General features: G+C 39.7%; 1 protein-coding gene across 2 annotated transcripts in view; it reads right to left on the bottom strand.

Moving 5' to 3' along the window:
• The window catches only part of LOC134791992 (mannosyl-oligosaccharide alpha-1,2-mannosidase IA-like), a 122,776-nt gene that overhangs the window by 10,068 nt on the left and 88,494 nt on the right, over window positions 1-24,214 (bottom strand). Inside the window, exons 1-3 of one of the 2 annotated variants that reach the window (XM_063763103.1) lie at window positions 9,370-9,609; window positions 7,764-7,982; window positions 1,045-1,224 (exon numbers count right to left, since the gene is read on the bottom strand). In XM_063763103.1, the coding sequence (XP_063619173.1) occupies window positions 1,045-1,224; window positions 7,764-7,982; window positions 9,370-9,603 (633 nt within the window). In that variant the 5' untranslated portion in view covers window positions 9,604-9,609. Of the gene's footprint in view, window positions 1-1,044; window positions 1,225-7,763; window positions 7,983-9,369; window positions 9,610-24,214 lie in introns of those variants that run through there. The other variant, XM_063763102.1, reaches the window with a different exon arrangement.

Raw genomic sequence — 24,214 nt, 5'->3', positions numbered from 1 at the left:
TTACGCCTAATGGCTTACACGATTGTATCAAAGGAAGCCCTCTAATGAACTTGAACTTATTATAATAATGTAGACTAGGGATGTTGCGGATATTCGCATCCGCATCCGCGGAACATCCGCATCTGCATCTGCATCCGCATGAAATCGATGCGGAGCATCCGCATAATGCGGATGTCGACCAAGTCGGTAACAGGAACGTATTAGCGGCGGCGCCGGCGGCGTAAGTGCTAGGTAATTTCGTCATTATATATAACGAAATCGCCTAGATCCCGAAAAGTCGGCCAAGTTACTGTTTATTAAATAAAACGCACCTATATTCTTGCTCAAATACTAAACGTTTCGTTTTTTTTTAAATAAAAATTGCTAAAAATGAAATATTTGACGTTTTTTAAGTACCAAATCGTGACATCCGCATCCGCATAAGCGGATGTGAGACTTTAAATATCCGCATCCGCATCCGCGGATGTCAAAAAATCTGCATCCGCAACATCCCTAATGTAGACTAGTTTAACTAGAAATCCAATACATTTATTATTTTTATTATTATTTGGAGTCAATGGAAAAATATACGCTTCATGTATACAAGCAACGCAATATGCCTTTTCTCACATGGGAAGCAAGTTGTAGGAGTAAAATAATAATATCTAGAAACCACTGAACCTAGTGGAAGCAATGTAACCACCAGGCTGGTGGGGGTCTCGAAAGCTGGCAACAACGCGTCTGCCGCTTTCACTACTTTGTCTTTCAAAATATTGTCGTCAGTCAACGCGCAGAAGATGCAGAAGCTCACTTTAGTGGAGGGGTTGATGAGAGCAGAGGGCAGGCCGGTGGGGGTCTCAAAATCTGGCAACAGCACTTGTCAACTCCACTTTGTCTGTCTTTTGAAGACGCTGTCGCCAGCCAATGCGTTGCAGGATAACATGGACTTACCTTAGTGGAGGGATTGATACGAACAGTCCGGTAGTGATATTGACAGCGCATCTGCGATCTCTACGGCCTTGTTCCGACGCCTATCAACTTATAGTAGAATAGACAAAAACTAACCTTCGTGGCGGGATTGATGAGAGCATACGGCAGGCCGGTAGGGGTCTCGAAAGCTGGCAACAGCGCGTCGGCGACCTCTACAGCTTTATCCTTGAAGAGGCTGTCGCCAGTTAATGAGTAGCAGGACAACAGCCCGCCGACGAAGCGGATGTTCGTCTCGAACACCGACAGATCGGAATCCTGGTGAACAAAATATTGTTTTAATATGAGTTTCTACAGCTAAAGTTAGAGTTTAACAGGCATCACACTAGCGTCTTTCAGCGTCTGCGTCTAGTCAGCGCTATGAAAAATGAGAGCAGAGTAGAGCAGCAGCCATAGACAAAACTAGTCATAGTCAACGCTAGACGCCCACGCTCGGACGGGAGACGCTAGTGTGGGGTGGCCTTAAATCTTGCAATTCCTTTGACTGATTTTCGGAGGAATGTTCAATAGGGTTCAATGAAATAATTAAATGAATCATTATAATGAAATGCAAGTTGGAAGGCTGTATAAAATTACGACGTAATTAAGTTGGCCAATATAATCTTTATACTTAAATAAACAAAAAGCCATCGCGTTTAGGATCGTTAGAATTTATGACAGCAAAAATAAATTACCGTCGAGTTTTTGTTAACCAACTTCGCATAAAATTTAATGAGGTCGGCACTACAGCGCCAATGACGGCAAAGTATTTGTTTAATGTAAAGGTACCATTCGCATTTAGACTGCGCCAACATCACTGCTGCAGTATTACGGCGTGACATTCCTACTGGAAATCTCAAAAATTCAGGTAGCAACATTGATATTAAAGCATTTTCACTTAGTTGAACACCTTTAACGGCCGGTTCGCAATCGTTACAAAACTGATGGTCAATGTCAAATCCCATACATTTTGTCAGGAATGTAACGGTTAGACGTTACTGAAACACGACTTAAGTCGCGCTTTAAAGTACAAGTTAAATAAAAATGCCCATTAACATTTGTGCCAACAATGCTGTGGGCAGTAAATTTTGCGCTGCAGCAGTAATGCTATCGGCTGCAGTACTGCAGGAAACGTCAAATTTAATACTGGTGCAGTCTGAATCCAAACTGTATCTAATATACTGACCATAAGAAAAAACTTATCGTGCATGTGTAGTAGTTTCGTATATGTTAATGCCTACACGCTTTCAAGCATTTGCAACAAGTGGGTGTATGAGGCACGGCTTATGTCACGTCACAGATATATGACGGCGCTCAAAAATTTATCTTTGTCATATCCGATAAACAACAGAAACAATAAAAGCTGCAACTTGGCTAACACGGCCATTTTCTAGACAATAAAGTTACTTGAGATTTTTGAACTGAACCTCACTAAGTTGTTGTTTACGGAATAAAAGTAGTACCTATACCTACATTAGAATGAATTGTAACTATGTAATATTCTCTGCATTGCAGCATTGCACACTTACACACTCGGTAATGATTGGTTAACGAAGTCTTGACTGTCAATTTTATTATCTATTTCGGTCCTTGACGATGAAATTAAGGACCCAGGCAAGTAACATTTAGCGGGCATAGGTCAAATCGGTGACAGTAAATAAAAAATAAAAAATATATATATATTATAGGGACATTCCTACACAAATTGACTAAGTCCCACGGTAAGCTCAAGAAAGCTTGTGTTGTGGGTACTCAGACAACGATATATATAATATATAAATACTTAAATACATAGAAAACAACCATGACTCAGGAACAAATATCTGTATCATCATATAAATAAATGCCCTTACCAGGATTCGAACCCGGGACCATCGGCTTCATAGGCAGAATTTACTGGGATCAAACTTCGAAGTTTTGTCCATTTTAATGGACATTCCGAAGTCCATTGAATAACCTCATATGCTGCTAATGCTCAGTCTATCGTGAAGGACACGTCAGCATTGTTTGCCGGTTAGTGATGATTGATGGCTATGGATGAATGCGAGTTAATTATGCACTGGACCGTTGTGTCCTAAGCTATTCCTAATTTTCCCACGTACTACAGTTTCTCAAAGCTTCGTGATTTGCATTTAACTTTTTACTTCCGAGTAAAATGTTTCTTGATTTATATTTCACTCACTATTTGCCATTTACCATAACGAAACATTTAATGATATTCCGCGTCCACTTTAGCTCATGATAAGTATAGGCTTGAAATAAAAGATAACATGTGTGTTAACAGCTTGAAGGATGAGTATTCAAGACAAGGAAAGTACATAGACTAGCCTCACATGTATAAGCATTCAAATCTACATAATAAAGAAACAATCAACCAAGGGATTCCCTGAGGCCGTTGAAAATGGGGCCCATTTTCTTAATAAATTTTACTTCCTCTTGTGTTCTCGACTTCACACGCCTGCACAGTCCAATAAGAGAGAAAAATAATGCGACACGAGACTCATGTAGTACGGAGGGACAGCGTGATTATCTGTGAAACATCGATTTTGTAATGCAGTGATACGTGTAGGTACTACGTATTTATTTACTGCAACAAAAGTAAAACTGTGGAACCTAGTTGTGGTCTTATGCAAGAATTCAGGAGTCGACAAACTTTTGAGAAAAAGAGCCAATTGCAGTAAAGCACCAGTTTAAGGAAGCTTAAAGAGCCGCAAGTTTAGTTTTCAGTGGTGTAAGAAGTATTAGGAACTTTCAAGGGTTAATTTTATGGGTGACGCAAAGAGCCGCATGCGGCTCACGAGCTGCGGTTTGCCGACCCCTGTGTAAGGTGATATTAGTACTTGGCCACTTCCCAGTTAGTCACTCCGAAATTCAACGAGATGAAATTCCACTGCGCCCTCTATTTGCTACACAATCCTTCATCTACAAGTAACAACATAGTAATCTACGTATCGTCTCCATATTCAGGTTTCCTTGCATAACATTTGCACTATCGACGTGTAATCTCCACTCGAAGCGTGTACACTTAGGAGCAATTAAAAGGCACTTGGTTTGGTTGTCGCGATCGCGCGATACGCGCTGACGGCTGATTACATGGTTCATTAAACAGTCGTTAGCCAGTTATCGTCGTTCCGGTAAACTGCAGTTTTCTGTTACCTTTAAAACCATTAGTAGATAAAAGGATGAGCTGAATGCAGGATTTTTGAAAGGATTTGTACTTGACGATCATTATTTTATCAAGCGCCACTTGCGCCATCCCACTAAGCCGGGGTTAAGCGGTTAAACCGTTAACCTAGTGTCAGATTGTACTGGTAACCATGGTAACTCCAGGTTTACCCAGTTAACGGGTGGTGCATGGTGCTTAATTCATTTTGTCTCGGTCTCGAATCGGTTCAAATGTCAATGAAAAAGGAATGACGGGACTTGGTAAAAATCTGTCCCAAAATTTTAGCATGGTGCCGACAATATAAGTCGACATACAAACATGTTTAATGTTGTTATGTTGTGACTAGGCAGTTCAATAAATAGTCGTAAGGTGTGCGATTATTTTGTGATGGAAACACAAGTTACCGGCGATTAAGAGTGAGCTTTGGTTAACTGTAGGGTCTGTAGGGGAAGTTAGTTGCAACTTACAACAATGACTAAGTTTTAGATTTTCGGCAAAAGGAAAATACCGTGATAGACCGGGAGATAGTGACACATTTTACTGGGTCATTTGTACCAGTATGGCGGTTCGTCAGGGGTCTAAGCATGTAATGAAGGAAAGAAAATGCTATGACCATAGCGCTGGTACCGGCGGCCCAATCGCGTGGGCGTTAGTCGAACGTGTCGGATAAAATACGAGTGTCGAACGATTTGTACCACAAAAATCCTCGTATTATTCGATAGTCCATAAAAAAGAAGTAGGCGGTAGCGTAATGCCATACTTCTCCGGTGTGACTTACAGCCCGCCATACTGAGGCGAACACGTTAATTAAAAAAAAACAATTCAACCATTTGTACCAAGCTAATTTTTGCACAGGTGATCATCGTCGAGCAGCCATTCATGGACATCACCATGCCATACTTTTCGGATGGTTCCAAATGCCCGCCATACCGCCGCAAGGAAGTTAATTTTTTTTTTTGCTAAACGATTTGTACCAGTATTGCATTTAAATTTTTGGAGAGTATTTGATAAAATGTGACCGTTATTATAATTGCCATACTTATAGTAGGGGGAAAAAGTGCTGCCATACTTGAAAAACTTATTTAATCGACACGTTTCAAAAATACGACTATACAATACGTAAAATAATTTTTTACAGCATGGCATCATCATATTCTGTTTGATTGGATACAATTATACCTAAAAATAAATTATTCCGGATTATAACTACGGGGCGGACGACTGTGAGACTTAAGCCAAGACTTAAAAAATAAAAAAAAAATTGACGATTTGTACCAGTATGGCATTTGGATTTTTGGAAATTATATGATGCAATGTGATCATTATTATATTTGCCATACTTCTAATAGGGGGAGAAAGGGGCACCATACTTGAAATAAAAAAAAAATATTGTACACATTTGCCACCTCCTACAGGTATGGCATTATGAGATTTCCATTTATGATCACACAGAAAGTCTTGAAAAAAAATTACAAGGTGGTACAAATCGTTTAGCAATAAAAAAAAAATTAACTCCTTTGCGGCGGTATGGCGGCCATTTGGAACCATCCGAAAAGTATGGCATGGCGATGTCCATGAATGGCTGCTCGACGATGATCACCTGTGCAAAAATTAGCTTGGTACAAATGGTTGAATTGTTTTTTTTTTTAATTAACGTGTTCGCCTCAGTATGGCGGGCTGTAAGTCACACCGGAGAAGTATGGCATTACGCTACCGCCTACTTCTTTTTTATGGACTATCGAATAATACGAGGATTTTTGTGGTACAAATCGTTCGACACTCGTATTTTATCCGACACGTTCGACTAACGCCCACGCGATTGGGCCGCCGGTACCAGCGCTATGGTCATAGCATTTTCTTTCCTTCATTACATGCTTAGACCCCTGACGAACCGCCATACTGGTACAAATGACCCAGTAAAATGTGTCACTATCTCCCGGTCTATGAGGCTTTCCTCAATGACACGGCAAAACTCGCACGCTATTCAAATTATTTCTGTCAATCAATCCGCCAATCAGGCATAGATACATTTTACATTTTTTCAAGTCATTGGCTCAGCGACCGAAAAAGGTAGAACATCTTAAAAAGAAGAACATAGATTTCTATCGAATAATGAAAGTATGTGGAAATCTAATTAGATTTTCCGAAACATCAACAAATGGCGCTAATGAGAACAGTGGCGATCGCTCTTAATTTGTATCGAGTCTCTATGGACTTTCTATTCAAAGTTACTAAGTCAGTTGCAAAATATACTCGTATCGTAAACTTCCGCGCAACTCTCATCGAACTTCGTTAGCAAGGCGCAACCAACCTCTAGAAAGGGACTACATTTACTAGACTGATGACCTAATATGTCTTTTACTGCGAAACTACACCAACAGTTTGCAGGAAAGGCTAATATGGACTAATTACGGATTAACTATTCTATTATTCCAAAGTCCAATGTTGGTGTTTCTTTACCCACGTAAGGCTTATTTTGAGGACCAAGTTACCTACCGAAAAGTTTTTGGTGACAACTTTTTCAAACCAGCAACTTTTGTTTGTATCGATACTTTTGAACTGGGGTAGCCTGGAGACAGTGGAGACGCAAATAAACCGTCCGCGCAACAAGTGCAACTCATCCCGCCTCACATTAACATCATTTAATTAGCGGTCCAAACTGACGTAGAATTATGTAGTTCAATTAAGGCCAACGAAGCCGCGCAACAAACAGATGTTCTGCAAGCGGGAACTTTTAACTAGTTCACCGCTGGAACAAAAGTGGAACAATGTGATAATTGTTTTCATTCCGGTGTCGGCTGGGATGCTGCCAGGCTGTGTATCTATTAATGTTGGGGCGGATTGCTCGCGAGTTTTTAATTGAGAGAGCGTGGATTGACGAGCTCGGGATAGCTTGGCTCATGTTTGGTTAGTTAGTATTCGTTTTAACATCGGACCTTGTTATACATTCGAAGCGTTTGTGAAAGGCATGAATCAATTCGGTTGCTAGATTTTTGATAACCTTATGAAGATCCCTTGGAAGGATTTTATTTTTCGTGTCAGATTTTACCTTCCGTAAAACCTCCCAACTATAGTCCAATTGGCAACCAGTTCAAAAGGAAATCAAGTATCAATAGGTACCAATGTTCCTTTTGGTTTACTCCGAATTATTTCTTCCATTTATAAACATACCTCGCCTTAGAACTACAAAAAATACAGTAAAAGTCACACCTGAACGAAAAAATTACAGTTTATTTTGGACCATAATTGGGAGCTTTGGACTATAGTTGGGAGGTTTTACGGTTTCTAATTTAATTTATCTTGTTGTAAAAGGGAGAACTTGGAAATTGACCAGTATTCTTGCCCCTCACGTTTTTTTTTAGAAAGAAGGGTTTCGTGATCGTTTCCTGATCCGTGTTCTGTGAAGTTAGTAATTAGAAAGGTACTCACGACACCTCCAATATGTAGATGTTCCGCAACTAACTCGCGTCCCTCCCGGAACTCGTCTCTCAGCCCCATGAGGTACAGCGTGTTGAGTCCGTCGACGATGGTGGCGCCTAGCTCGCCGTTACTAAACACGCTGGAGAGGTGCGCGCGTTTGGAGATCGGCTTCAGCTCATTCTTGCCCCAAGTGAAAGTTTTGTAGTTACGAAGAATAGAAAGGTAAACTCACGACATCTCCAATATGTAGATGTTCCGCAACCCACTCGCGGCCCTCCCGGAACTCGTCTCTCAGCCCCATGAGGTACAGCGTGTCGAGTCCGTCGACGATGGTGGCGCCTAGCTCGCCGTTCCCAAACACGCTGGAGAGGTGCGCGCGTTTTGAGATCGGCTTCAGCTCGTTTTTGCCCCACGCGTAGAGCTTGTAGTTGTTCCACGCGTGTCGCATCATCTGAGGACAAAGAGGAATCTTTAATATAAGGATAAATGCAAAGAAAAAATATTTCGACACAAGCATCCACATTTTTTTTAGGTACAAGATTTTGTTGCAGATTTCCTTTGACTTAAGTTGTAATCAAGAAAGCGAACCCAAACACGATGAGGTGCCGATGTTTTGTTACAGAGTAAGTGTATATTGGTAAGCGCCTTCGAGTTCCATCATCATAACAAGTCCATGTCATAATAACAATGCATTGCCATCCGGTTTATGTATAAATACTTGCTGAATATTCAGTTGGAACGGAATGTGGTAAAATTTTATATACGAGATTTTATTAGGTATAGACAGACATCGGGGCAAATAAAACTAAAAATAAAAACAGAAGATAATTGGAACAGGCCGTCACTGTCTAATTTGTCAACAATTCCCTCGCCCCAATGCAAAAATCTTCTCGAATCTTATCCTTACAACTCGAGTTTCGACTTTTAAATGTCAAAACAGCTTAAAATTGTGGCGTATCATATTAAAACAAAATGTTACATCAAAAACTTTAACAATAAAAACTTTAAGACAAGAATCTTTTAAGAGGGCGATTAGCCGTCGTCTCTCGGATATAAACAAATATTTTCATAAGGCCAATGGCACATTTCACATCTCAAAGGCCGGAACGGGCGCTTCTTTTAAAAAGCCTCGCAAAGCCTCGTCGAGCAAGTTTTAATCTTGGCGGCTGCTCGCCGACGGAACTAATGAAAGGATATCGGACTTTCGTCGGGCCATTAATTATTATTAGGTCTCTGGAACTTTGCAAGAAAGTCGCCAATGACTTGGAAAAACTGGAGACTTTACCAATTACAGTTTAAAACGTCTGAGAGGTGGGAATTCATTGGGTGAGCGAGGTAGTTGGAATGTGAAATACTTGCGTTGGATGTAACGTCAATGAGCAGCGAAGCAATTAGTTTAACAAGGTTTGATTATGATGTTTAGATACGCCAATTAGAATTTAGCCTAGCATGACTGCATATTATGGTTACGTTTCGATTTCACAAAAATGTCATCAGTAGGTATATATACTCGTTGATAGAATGTATTAAAAACGGCAAATGAGATGTCCCATTCATATTTACGCAATGTGCATGGTTTACAAATATGTTTATACACATGCAATAATGTCAATAATATACGTATTATATACCTAGTGAAGTTTTATAGCAAGCGTTTAAGTAAGCGCGGGTGGCGATAGGCGATATATTTACATATATTCATAATCGCACTGTTGACATTGGGTGTATTGGAAAAGCCCATAATTGATAACATGACGCATGCACCGTCCTGCAGATTTGGCAGTGTACAGAACATAGCTATTGATTGATAATCATGAAGACAAAATGATTTTTATCACCTCTACAACGTATTGCCGCCTTGGTGAAGGATCCGTAATGTTGTCAAGTCCATTCCGAGCTAACAAATTTGTTGTTAGTGGATCTTCGCTGGGGAAGCGAGCGGCGCGGGCGGCGCGTCCTGCAGGGTGCACTATTGGGCCCGTCGGGGTTCCAAGGTTGGACACTCGTATTAGTAAAATCATAGCACAGATAAATGTGAGACCCGCGATTGCCAAACGACATGGTAGACGCATCTTTGACGATTATGTACACTAAACTGTATAATCCGATTTAGTGGAACGTCAACGTCAATACTGTATGACCAAATTGGATTCGTCTAATTTTATTAAATTGACACAGATTAATTAAAACAAACGGCCACTGATTTTGGCACAAATTAAATAACACGTTCTTAATACCAAGAACTTTATTTTTTTCCGAGTTATAACGCGTATTTTCCCGTTCTGACTAATTTAATGTCAACTTATTGGTAACTGAATCGTAATTAACTATCGATGCGTACGCGTCGCTCCGCGAATAGCGTTGGCGTGATACTAACGTGCGATATGGGAAAATGCTTATTGTTATCAATTGCCACGCGGAGATAACAACTTAATAACGTACACTTTGCGTAAGCCGCGTACATACTGTCATTACTATGGATAGATTCGCAATTAGCATAATTTGTATGTACGTGATAATGAGGGACAATGTTTTCATTCAGTAGTATATTCATGTAGATAATATTTGACGAAAATAGTTTTGTGTTCAGAGGATAGTGAATGGAAATATGAATTCTTGTGGTCGTAATAGTTCGTTCCCGGAACTTATTGTAAGATGGTCTTGTGACCATGCAAATTAAAAACCCTATTAATTGCTTTTTGACATGTATCAGCCTACACATCGAGTTCGGAAAATACTATACGCCTATTTTCTTTACGTTTATTTAGGTAAACCCTATAAAATTATTTCTGGAGCCATTATTCGAAGGCTCGAGTCTTTTTGAGTTGAGCTTAAACAAAACAATAAAATACTCGAGGCTCGGAAGTTTCAAGCGCTGATCTTCGTAAAAACGAGACAAGAAATTTAAACTCAAAAGACTCGAGTTCCTACCAACCTTATTGGTAACTTCGCAGCCCTAAGGATATGGCTACTGGGCATAAACCAACAGTAGGAAGTCCGCACAGTCTCCAACGCAGATAACACCAAATCAGTAAATCAAGATGTCGCCTGCGATATGTAAGCGCATTATCGCATTATCTACGACTCAACAACGCCGTCTGTCCGCGTACAGTCGCCATCAGATATATCGGAGCGGCCAAGGTGTTCACAATATCTGAACACGCGCTCTAACGCCCTGACAATAGAGGCGTGTTCCGATATTTGTGAGCACCTTGGCCGCTCCGATATATCTGATGGCGACTGTACTAGACTAACATGTAACATATTAATTGAGTGGGCAACTTTACTGTGTATTGTATAGTTTTCGGATTCCGCGATAGTTATGTCCTGGTTACTAATAAGTAATAACAACTTATTCCGATATATTCTTATTTTATTGCATGGCGAAACGGGAAAGACGAGTCTCATTTATTATTGACACAGAAAAAACAATAAACAATCACTGATTACCGACAATTCCAACCATTATATTCTTAAATATATTAAACAGTATAACTTACATAATAAGAATACATACAAGAACGATACGGCAACCAATTCAGATTCAAACATACACATTTCGCGAGTAGGCTTCAAGTGCAATTTTAATTCAAGTGCTATTTTATAATCAATCAATCAATCACTTTATTTGCAATAAAACATACTTAAATGCATGCAAATACAATTATATGGTGCACAATAAATTCAACAAAAAGTATAATGAAACAATCACAACAATAGTAATTACAGATTAATAGAATGTCAAAGAGTATAATAATATATGTGTCAGAGTCAGAATTACACGTAAGTACAGTATCGATGTCAACTAAGTATTCTTATTTTATTACAAATCATACATTTTAATCTAAAGCATTTGCAAAATATTCTTTAATAGAATAATAAGGTTTATTTATAAAGTAGTCTTTTAATTTAATTTCAAATGTCTTTTGATCCTTACATGATTTTATGTTAAATATGGGAGCCTGGGGTCCGCTTGACAACTAATCCCTAGAATTGGCGTAGGCACTAGTTTTTACGAAAGCGTCTGCCATCTGACCTTCCAACCCAGAGGGTAAACTAGGCCTTATTGGGATTAGTCCGGTTTCCTCACGATGTTTTCCTTCACCGAAAAACGACTGGTAGAGAATAGAATAGATAATAGACAGCGTTTATTCGTGACAAAAAATAAAAGAAAACAACAAGTAACACAACAACATAATGGTCACGAAATGATCATGGTCGCATCAAATGATAAATCGTACATAAGTTCCGAAAAACTCATTGGTACTTGGTACGAGCCGGGGTTTGAACCCGCGACCTCCGGATTGAAAGTCGCACGCTCTTACCGCTAGGCCACCAGCGCTTAGCAGTGATAAAAATCAGTTGCCATAATGGTGAACATTGATGAAAAATCTAATAACACAATATATACTCAAAAACCATTATCCTCCCTTATATGCCGCAAAAAACATTCATGAACTTACAGTACCTAATAATACAAACCCGAACACTGAAGTAATTTTATTACATACAATAACGCTAAAAACAGACGACCCGATATGGTTCAGTTATACCTATGTATATTACATAAAACACAATACCTTCTGTCTGGATTCAACCAAGTTTGTGGCGGGGGTAAAAGACCTCGCAATGTAGACATTCACCGCTAGGGATAACATTTGGATTTATCTGTAGTTTTCAGACTAGAATAATCATGAAATTCAAATAGGAGTTCGTTGGTTTCAAACCTTGTAAGAATTAAACCTTATAAAAGTTTTCTTTTCAGTCACATTAGATTAGACAATTATACGAAATTGCAGAAAGCAAAGGTTTAGATAGTCATCATTTTCAGAAGCTCGCGGCATTGTGACAACGATAAATCATGACGATTGTTTTAAATGACTCGGCTTCTTTGGTCATATCATGCGGTCTAAGAAGCACGACCTAGAAAGGCAGATTATCTTGGGCCAAATAGAGGGCAAGCGAGCGCGAGGAAAAGCACCCACGAGATGGTCTGATGTTGTGAAGAGGGTGGTTGGCCCATATGGAGTGGTTGGCCCATATGGAGTGCGTGACCCATATGGACTATGATCGCAGACTGTGGAGACGTAGCATACATGGTCGCGATCCTCAGCAATAAGGGACCGAGGAAGAAGATTGTTTTAAATAAATTTAACCAAGAGGATTGGAGGCCAAGACTCATTTTGGGTCACCGCGCCAACCAAGTAAGTAAGTAAGTAAGTCAATAAACTCGTAAATACTCTCAAACCATGTTTGGACTGCAGTATGAGTAAGCTTAGCACGAGTATAGTATGCGAGATATAAGTACTACCAGTCTTTTGCTAGCTGTGTCAATTTGAAAGAGACTGGTAGTCTAACTAACATAAGCGAGATATTGTCGCGACGCACTTGTGCTAAGTCTACAGTTCTGGTTAGAGAAATAGGATAGGTAGGTATACCAACAATCTGAATCTGAACAATCCTACATATTTTATCTTAATATTTTATACGCTGATAATAGTATGGACGCCGCTTAAGAACGATTCTAGGTCCTTCACACATTTTATCTATCATAAGCTAATATTTTGGGTTCAAGAACGGTCATTCAGATATTTCGCAAGAAAAAGGATAACCTTTAACCTAAATTCTAATTAATGTCTGTCGCAAGCATTATATTATTTGGTACATTATGTATATGAAATTAAATGAAGACTTAGTCTTCTAGGAGAGTTTGCACATTGCACAATGTCATGTATGGAAAATTATGTATGTCGGATCTTGTTTTTAAATCGATTGAACATTTCGCATCTTCTGCATGATATTTTACTACTCACAGCTCGCGAATAATAAAAAATCCCGACGAGTGTGATTAAACTGAAAAAAATGCCATTTAGTTCTAGGTACTAATATGATAGTATGATATGATAGTAGAACTATCGTCACTAGTCAACTCTATAAGTTCGGCCTGCTATGCACTAAGAAGCCTTAGAGAAGAGGTAAATACGGCTCAACTAATAATGGTATACCGCGCGTTGGTTGAATCTAAAATTAGGTACAGCGTAAAATTCTGGGGTAATAGCTACCTTTACAACATTCAGTCTGCCTTTGTGGCCCAGAAGAGAGCGATCAGAACAATAGCCAGAATACCACAGATGACATCATGTAAACCTTATTTTAATAAGTTTGAAGTTCTCACAGTACCTAGTCTCTATATTCTTGTGATTCTTAGCGACCTTATAAAGTACCTTAACTGTATTGAAACGCTGGAAGAAAGACGAAAGCGCTTGGAAACTAGAAGGAAGGACTTACCACAAACAATAACCACTAAACTGCAAGTGGTTAAACACTCTTCAGCTTATCAGGCAGTTAATCTATTCAATAGATTGCCATCCGATTTGAAGTCAGTCACTAAATTGAATTTGTTTAAAAATTGTCTCAAAACTTATTTGTTGAAGAAGGGCTTCTATTCTGTGGATGAGTTTTTGTCAGCTCAGAGTACAACATAGTATTATTAAGTAGTATTATTTTTTTTTTCTTTCTGACATAATAGTTATTAATTAATTTGGGCCAATTGACATATACTTTATTATTATTATTAATTATATTTTATTATAAGCCAATTATTGTTCAATTTGTTATTATGTTAGATAATTTGTAATACTTTAATTTCTAATTGTTATTTATAAATTGTAATTGTGATATAAGGTAAAATTCAAACGCAATGTATATTGTTTTATGAATAAATGACTATGACTATGACTATGACTATGATGTGATGGGACATTTCCGGTTGATCCACACATTAAAATTAGAAGCGATACCTATTAAAATTAAAACGCAAATAAGGTGCAGGAAACTTTCAACAAATCGAAATATCTTCCATGTGTTACCTTATTAACTAGAGTGCGACAACCAGATAGCCAAAAAAATGTTTTTGTTTTTCGCAATCTTGACATATATTATGGCACTCTAATTAATAATGTAAAACATTGAAGATATTTCGATTAAGTAGTTGAATTTCCCCGCAGTCAAAATCGCTCCCCGCAACCGCATCTTAATGTTTTTCTATATTTTGACATGACTGTATTTTTCCTATCATTTACGTCCCGCTGTTTTTTGTCGACTTTTCTCGGTTCGGTTTTATTATTTCACGTATAAGCTCTGGCACCAAGAAATCACACTGAAAGGAGTTGGGAGCCCAATCTCGGCAACGGCAATTAAGGTCCGTCGGCGCTACGACTACGGGGTCTACGGGGCTATGGGCCGTCCGTAAATTCAGTTGCAGATTTACTGCCACTTGCCAAGGACTTGTTACGGTTGTTTTCAAGTGCCATGTGTGTTGTCTTCATTTTCTCGAGTGACTACATATGGGATTTCTACAAAAAGGAGTGTGAAGGTTTCTAAAGACATGTGATACTGCTGAATTAACTATCAGGCGCGGCGAATCATGCTTGTGATTAAAAATGACTGTCCGACGTGATAAAAAAAACGTTAATAAGGCTCTTTTTTAACAGCGCAACTATTATCAAATTGCATATGGAAAATTTATGAAGATAAAGATGTCATATTATGTTTACACCTGATCATAATCACCTAAAATGGCATTTTTCCCGTTACCTACGCCAAACCCCTTGAAATGACCACTCCAAACCGTTTTCCCGCAAATGGCGTATCTATATCGTTAGTTCATGTTTGTTGAATATTCCTTCAGTTTTTAGGGTTCCGTACCCAAAGGGTAAAACGGGACCCTATTACTAAGACTTCGCTGTCCGTCCGTCCGTCCGTCCGTCCGTCTGTCACCAGGCTGTATCTCACGAACCGTGATAGCTAGACAGTTGAAATTTTCACAGATGATGTATTTCTGTTGCCGCTATAACAACAAATACTAAAAACAGAATAAAATAAAGATTTAAATGGGGCTCCCATACAACAAACGTGATTTTTGACCAAAGTTAAGCAACGTCGGGAGTGGTCAGTATTTGGATGGGTGACCGTTTTTTTTTTTGCTTTTTTTTTGTTTTTTTTTTGCATTATGGTACGGAACCCTTCGTGCGCGAGTCCGACTCGCACTTGCCCGGTTTTTTTTAATTAACATGTAGTTCAAAATCCGACGCGAGTGTATACGGCTGCTGTTAGCACAGTTTCCCCGCGAAACAAACTCGACAAAGCGAGTGTTATAGATGTATGCCGCCGTGTTAAGTCAAAACGCCGTATGTCTAAACGAATTCTAACAACATAAGGCATTTCGGCTTAGGAGCACAGTTAGGGCGATTAATAACGGTCATCTGCAGATTCCACTTATCACGATATGGCCACTGCGGTGTCTGCGATGCAAGGTAACTGTCACATACATGAAACATTACTAGAAGAACTGCCGGAACCTTTTGTTTTGATTTGTTTTATGCTAGACGAGTCCTTTTTCGACGAGCGAAGCGAGTAAGAGATTTTCTTCTTCGCCTAGCCTTTTCCCATATCATTTGGCATCGACTCTCCTCGTCATTATCTGTTCTGGGTCGTCGAGCTTGGGCTTTCTTAAGGTCTTTGTTCGAAGCGAGAAAGATATATCAATATGAAAATCATAAGGAAAATATACAGTTGTATAGTTAGAACTTTTAAGGCTACCATTCCATCAGGCGGATAAGAGGAGTATGCGGAAATCCAGCAATAGCATTGGTTGCTATCTAGAGGAGCGGAGAAGTTAGAGATGTGGATTACTACCAATGCTATAAGTTGATGGCCCGCACGTGTCATCTCCGTATCAGTGGAAAGGCATCCTAAAAGTCGGCGATGTGAAGAGCAGTAAACAGCGGGCCTGTGATGACCGCTGATATCTACATGATAAAGCAAATGCCACTTTTTAACATCAAGCGATTGAACGAGAAAGACCCTGTCAATCATCACGCTGTCACGTCCATAACGGCAACCATCCTACAAACAGCAACACTCTTAACTGTCCATCGGTGGACCTCATATGCCTTTTATATTAAGGTTTACTTGTCAGTTAACAGTGTGGTCGATGGCACAGGACAGTTTATCACAGTGTAAGACTTTCACAAATAAATTGCTACAATCACGGCTACAATCAAGTTCCACCAAATGTACGGTTAAGACTGTCTTAGCGAGCGCAGCGCTAAATTAGCAAGGATATGTGGACGGCCGTGCGGGTCGTAACAGTAAATTGGGCACGGATTTACGCCAGCACCTAGTTTAGTTGGGCGGGGAAAATGTAGGATTTAATTACCTACAGTTGGAGATTGGGGCATTTCGAGTAACTAATAGTTTAGCCTACCACATGCTCCTTAGTGCGCTCTGTTGAAATTTATACAAAAAACAAAGACTTATATCGACCGGGATATGAACTGTGATTACCTTTTGCATTGTTTTCGAGCTCTTGATATTTCGACGCAGTTACATGCATCTTGTTCGAAAACAATACAAAAGGTAATCACGGTTCATATCCCGGTCGATATAAGTCTAGTGAAACTAACCGTGAATCATTCAAAACTGTTAAAAAACAAAGATACAAAACTTCATCTTCTTCTTTATACTTATTTAAGAGCTTGTACTCTTGTCGGTGGAGCCATCTCCAACTCGTCCGGTCCTCTGCCAACTCCTTAACCTTCTGGTATGACACGACTTGAACCGTTTATTTTATTTGGGTGCATACCGAAATCAATAGTGAGAATACGACACTGGACGATGAAGGAAAGATGCTGGTTAGTACCAAGTTCCTGTATGTCCTACCAAATAAAAAAAAACAACGGGTTGCACTCCGAGAGTGCCTGCAGAAGTGAAAACGCAACGACATTGTAACTCAAAATATTAATAACAGTGCCATCAAGTGCAAAATGTCTGCAGCACTATGTATAATTGAGGTTAACGCCATCTAGCGTTATTTCGTCGTATTACTTGAAGCCCCTAAGTACATCACTGTGAGTACTACAGTTATATTAATACCAGTTTGAGGGAAACTCACTAGATGGCATTTAAATCAAAAAAGAAAAACACAATGACATTGTCCGTCACACGTGACGTCACGCAAGCGCCCTAAGCCGCCTAAACGAAACAGCAGGCTCAGGCATACCTTTTCGCCGCGCGGTAGAAAGAGAGGGTAACGTCTTACGCTGTCTCGAGTTTAACATTTTTTCCCCACCTTAAAAAAGTGCACATGCAGCGCCGCTTAAGAAGTTTTCACTTCAAAAACGAATCATCAAAATGACGTGGGGACTCAGAGGACGGACGGACGTAGTAAGGAAAATATAAGCGGCGGAGGCCGGTTTGTGGGAGTGGCCGGGTGCAACGAAGTGCTGAAGGCGTAAGTCGCGTTTCACACCTCGGGAAAAAGGTTACATGATAAATTCGGGGCGCTATTTATTCTCATAGCGAGCATGCAAACCTATTACCTATAGAGCAAACCAGTATAATATAAGGAAAATTATGAGTGGTAACATACTTCTTTAATACTTGAATCCTTCACGACACAACATTACAGTTAGAATAATTTTTCAGGATCCTCCGCTTCGTTCAGGATTTAATATAGGGCAGGTACTTACTGTATGTATTTATTATGTTTTTTTTTTTGCATTAGGGTAGTAGGACAATGTAGATAAGACCGTCTATAAGAGAAGAACGTCTAGAAGCTCTGTCGTCGCTTTTTACTCTATTCCTTTGTACACATACTCCACTTACAGAAGGTCGGCAGAGCAGGAGTATAGCTCTTCCTTTCTGACTGTGTCTAAGCGACGTACATATAAAAACTCTTGCCGTGTGACGGTCTTCCCAGTAATACATTTTATATGCTAATGACCTTACCTACTGTATGCCGAAAATATTTTGGTGACTGGTTTGCAAATGCACGAGTACCCACTCTCGCCCGTGCTCGCTACGCTAAGCAAACCCAGTCACAAAACAAGGAAACTTCCTGAATCCCACGCCCGCGGGGCGATTCGCGATCGTTTATCAATTCCCGGCGACAGGGATATCGAATTAGGGCAGGTACTTTGTACGGGTTTGTTACGAGTTTTTTACGGGCTCCTTGTACGGAACGCAGCCGGTGTCGTCGGTAAATCAATCGAATAACCCCCAGTGTTTGATGCACTTTTATTACAATATCCAAGTGTTATTAGCTACGCAAAAAAGTAGCTTAAACAGTGGATCAATGAAGAAAACAACTTACTATCGACGATGTTAGGTACTACTACTACGTAGTTAGCGCTGACTTCTGGCAAAATGATAAATACCTACTGGACATTTCTTTATGTCAAGTGTCAAAGTGATAAATAAACTGACAAACTTCTGCTAAGTGATCATCACCGACATTTTCATCATCGTTGTCCCGGCTTTTTGCCATAGCTCATTTCTTGGCACGGGCACTAGTTATTATGAAAGCGACTACCATCTTACCTTCCAACTCAGAGGAATCTACACTGAGAGAAAAATCATCACCAGGAATTAATAAACAGTTCTGTACTGGGGGAAAAAATGAAGTTTTAGTAGTAATCATGGAAGTTTCACTATTTCTGTAAAATTTATTTATTTCTACAAACAGCTCAGTAATAATAAATCTAATTTCAGCAAACAGACTTTAGTAAATGGAGCATTTAACAAAGTTCAGTATTTGTTACAATCCATTTTTATTACTACTAAAATTCTCCGATTTTTACTAGTAAAGTTTGTGGTTTTTGGAAAGAAGCATCTGTGATTTCAAGTTATGATTTTAGTAAATGTCTCACTTACATAGTTTTGTAATATCTAAAAAACGAGTTCGCGGGAATAACATTACCCCATTTAAAATAACAATTCAGTTGTTACTATAGCGACATTACAAAGTTTACTGGTATTTAGTAGATAGACTTGTTGTGTTTATGTTCATTGTTGTACCAATCACTAAACGAGTTTTGTAATACCAACACAGCGAAACGAATGTTAGTGATTTTAGTAAAATTTACTACTTGCTACGTTCATTTGGTTAGAGTTAGTATTGTGTCGGATGTCGGGCGGGCGTGTCTCGTGTCTTCTTTGTTTAAAACATACTTAAGTTAAATAATAAATTTAGGATATATTGTGGGCCATGGACATATTAACCCGCGACCTACTGTGTAGTTGGTGTCTACAGGAATATATTGTTCTGCAACTTCGAGCTAGCTGTTGTTATTCTAGTGATAATGACATCATAGGTAAATCTAAACTGTTTGCAATTCCAACCTCCCTAGCACAGGTGCGCCGCGAGAGCATGTTGCGCGCGTAATAAATACTAGTCTCTTTCTGACTGTATGAATAAGAAAGGAATGGGTAGAATATCTCGACAGGCTTTTATAGTGCCTCTTTAGTACAGAGATATACTACCAAACGCTTTTTTATTCATACAGACAGAAATAGAGACGGGTAGCTACCACGCGCGCGACATGCTCTCGCGGCGCCCGTTTGCTAGGGGCGGAGGAATTGCAAACAGTTTAGTTTTTGCCTGTGACGTCATTATCTCTAGGATAACAACAGCTAGCTTGGAATCGCAGTACAGTTTAGTAAAACCTATGACGTCATCGTCTCCGATATTGCTAAAGCACGCTTAGAATTACAAAACGGTTAGTTTTCACCCATGACGTCATCACCTCCGATATTGCTAAAGCACCTCTCGGAATAACAAAACCAAATTTCTGAAATTACTCTAGCATACTTCAAATTACAAATATAGAAGTTGTATTTCCTACTAAATGGAAATTGCAAAAGTCAATTTGTTCCTATTAGTTGACTCTCCTTGTCCCCGGATTAAGTTTTATTTTTGTAATTCTAAGTGTGTTTTTGTTAGTTTTTTTTCTCAGTGTATTGAATTAGTCCGGTTTCCTCGCGATGATGGTTTCCTTCACATTTCTGTGCCCTCTTAGGGGAAAATGTCTTCTATAAATTTCAAGATTTATGAAACGTCACACTCAGACCGACACTAGACATAACTCCAAGAGCGTTATCAGTGGTGGATAAACAATGTGCCGATCGCGCGTGGTCGTTGCGAGGGCGGGGAGGCAGATTCCAAAAGCTTACAGACATGCAATAAAAGCGGCAAGAGAGAATAACACTTCACGAGACGGCGATAAGTCAGCTGGCGCCAGCAGCTGTGCAGTAGTAAATCTGTAGTACTTGTGGGCGCCGTGGGCGGGAAACCGGTTACGATTTAATTATTACGACCGAGATTAGGTACTAGCGCCACCTAGCTTTGGATACAATACGCTTTGAAGAATCACTCTGCAATAAACGAGGTAAGAGAGTAATAACAGTAGGTACAAGTTGGCGATAAGTCAGCTGGGATGTACGGATGGCCACGCCAGCAGCTCTACAGTATAAATCTGCAGCACACGGGCGCCGTATTAGGCGGGATACCGGCCAACATTTAATTACCACGGGCGAGATTAGGTACCAGCGCCGCCTATAGCTTCGGATACAATACGCTTTGAAGAAGCACTCTGCAATAAACGCGGTAAGAGAGTAATAACAGTACAAGTCGGCTATAAGTCAGCTGGGATGTGCGGATGGCCACGCCAGCAGCTCTACAGTATATAAATCTGCAGCACACGGGCGCTGTAGGCGGGATACGGGCCAGAATTTAATTATCACGGCCGAGATTAGGTACCAGCGCCGCCTAGCTTCGAATACAATACGCTTTCAAGAAGCACTTGCAATAAACGCGGTAAGAGAGTAATAACAGTACAAGTCGGCGATAAGTCAGCTGGGATGTGCGGATGGCCATGCCAGCAGCCCTACAGTATAAATCTGCAGCACTCGGGCGCCGTAGGCGGGAACCCGGCCAGCATTTAATTACCACGGCCGAGATTAGGTACGAACGCCGCCTAGCTTCGGATACAATACGCTTTGAAGAAGTACTATGCAATAAACCCGGTAAGAGAGTAATAACAGTACCTACAAGTCGGCGATAAGTTAGCTGGGATGTGCGGATGGCCACGCCATCAGCTCTACAATATAAATTCACAGCACTCGGGCGCCGTAGGCGGGAAACTGGCCAACATTTAATTACCACGGCCGAGATTAGGTACCAGCGCCGCCTAGCTTCGGATACAATATACGCTTTGAAGAAACGGCTCTGTTACACCAAGATTTAGTGCTTGTAAAGATTTCATGGAACTGCGATGCCGGTGTAATGTTCAGTGAGGATAGCCAACTCTACTGTAATGTTAGTGTGAATAAACTTCCATTCATTCCGACCTTGTTTTTGCCTTTTAATACTTTGATATAGGTAATTCTAGGTAGTATATGAACTAACGCCAGTTATCAATAAAATTACTCCTAGCTTGCTGAAGTTGCTTTCGTAGAGGGTTTAGAATTTTATCATAATAGGATTAATAGGCAATTAACTGTTCATTCGCAAACCATATTGCAATGAGTTAAAGTTTTGTAATAGTTATTGAAGTGTCTTGCCCTTAGTAATAATAGTTTAAATAGTTGTCTTTCTTTATTGATTGATGACTAATGCTATGCAAAATTATGATGCCACTATCGCTGCAACTCTAACACAAGTATGATGAGTGTCAAAATGTGTTTGATATTGTTACTTTTCGCATAGGTATCTTATTTCTTATACCTTTAAACGAGCAATTCTTGTATATTTATATATATATATATATATATATATATATATATATATATATATGTCGGGGCGTGACTCCAGAAGGACGTATTGCAGCGTGACAGTTCATAGTTTAGACGCCTGTATACAATTGATTAGCAATGTTTGGCTACTAGCAATGTTTGCTGTTTGGAAGTTGTAACGTAGAGAGTAACGCCATCTATTGGCGTGTTGTTGAACTAAGATGACAGGTAGAAGGCTTTGGAACGTCAAGAGGTTTCTCTTGGGTGAACGTAGGCACGAGTTGGCATTTTTGTCGTTATTTTGGTAGACTGGTCAAGCAGGTTGACCAACTTAACGTTGAGGCGGGAGGACTGGAGCAGCGAGGCTCCGCCGCTGTGTTTCTTCTTGATCGGACCGCGCTAGAGATCGGACGTACTCGTTAGCCAACCTCGTGCCTAACTCGCCACGTTCCTGAAGGCTTATACCTGAAGGATTATTCTGAAAGCTTATAGAATCCAACGTTCTTTATCCATTTAGCTAAGTGTTTTATTCAAAGTGTTATTTTGATTTCTTATGTTTCATTAGAAGCTTACTTTTGTGAAATAAAGAAAGGATGTGTTGTTTAGAAAGGCTGTGTGTCATTTTACAACAAATCAGTTTGCATCCGAATAGAAATTAGTTCTTTTTATCATTTAGTACTGAGATATAGTAGGCGCTAGTATGGTTAACGAGTCCGAATGCTTATTTCACGCACTGGTAGCATACTAATTTAGCTGTGAAGTAATACATTGAGGTACTATGCCCACCGCCGTCGCCCGTGCCTCCGTCATATATATATATATTTCGGGGATCTCGGAAACGGCTCTAACGATTTCGATGAAATTTGCTATATGGGGGTTTTCGGGGGCGAAAAATCGATCTAGCTAGGTCTTATCTCTGGGAAAACGCGCATTTTTTAGTTTTTATATGTTTTCCGAGCTAAGCTCGGTCTCCCAGATATTATCACCTAAAGGTAGGTACTACCTGTAGGCACATATACTGCTCCTTTTGTACTACCTACTAGTTAAAAGGTAGGCAAGTAAATAGCGCTTTAAGTGACTAAGTGAGACCGCTTGTAGTAAATCTATTTATTACACTTGGATTTAACCGGCCCGTAACCGTATTACCTCAGAAGGCGGTAAACCGACTATTTCATTATCCCGACCAAGATTACTCTGTTCTGTACAGCCTCCATCGTACATCTACGGTAAGGGGGCTGTTACACCGCTGGCGATTAGGGAGAGGCGATGTTAGTTCTGTCTTTGTTAGCTCTTAGTAAACTTGTTGGGTGTGTAAATAGACAGTGATTAAAGAAGAATAATGCATGATGAATGTGTATGTACTGTATGTCTTATAATCATATTAATATAACACACGGCCGCTGCGTCGCCAGTTCTTTTTTCTTTTGAACTTGGCTTGACACGTTGCTGCGTGTCTAGATTATTGTCAAAGAAAATGTGAAGTTGTCAGAAAAACTACAAGTATTACGTACCTATATAAATATATATCTATATTATTTACTGATACAGGGACAGATGACTGCCCGGGGCGCCGCGGGCACCGCTTGATTGCTTTGATCTCAACGCTGTAAGTGAATTTCTTTTATTCATGCCACTTTATTATTGAATCATTTCGGTTGTCGTAAAGCAAACTTAAATACCCGAAGAAAAAACTCGACGATATTTTATTGGAGGGAGTTTGTTACGAACCACTTAGCGATATTTTTCCTTTTAAATGAGTTAAAAAGATTTTTGGTTACACGCGCGTACAATGAAGTATTTCGATATTGCTTTGTTGGTCAATTTCGATGCTATTATTTTTGAATCAAGATTTTTTTTATACCAGTAGAGAGTACCTTGCCGAACATTACCCAGATGAAAAAAAAACAAAATGTATTTATTTCGGACAATACAAATACCTAAATTAAATTGAAATACAAATGATTTTCTAACCTCTACCAAAACGCTGTGTCGCTAATTCTTCAGTATAATAATCAGAGAAAGGGTGTTAGGTATGTTATGAATAAAGTAGACAAAGAGTTGTTTGGCAGAGAATCGCTGTTTGTTTCACCAGCCGTATATAGCCAATAT

The sequence above is a fragment of the Cydia splendana genome, chromosome 7 (genome assembly GCF_910591565.1).
Source record: "Cydia splendana chromosome 7, ilCydSple1.2, whole genome shotgun sequence".
Taxonomy (NCBI): Eukaryota; Metazoa; Arthropoda; class Insecta; order Lepidoptera; family Tortricidae; genus Cydia; species Cydia splendana.
Note: the sequence above shows the minus strand (reverse complement) of the source record. Positions and strands in the feature narration are given on the sequence as shown.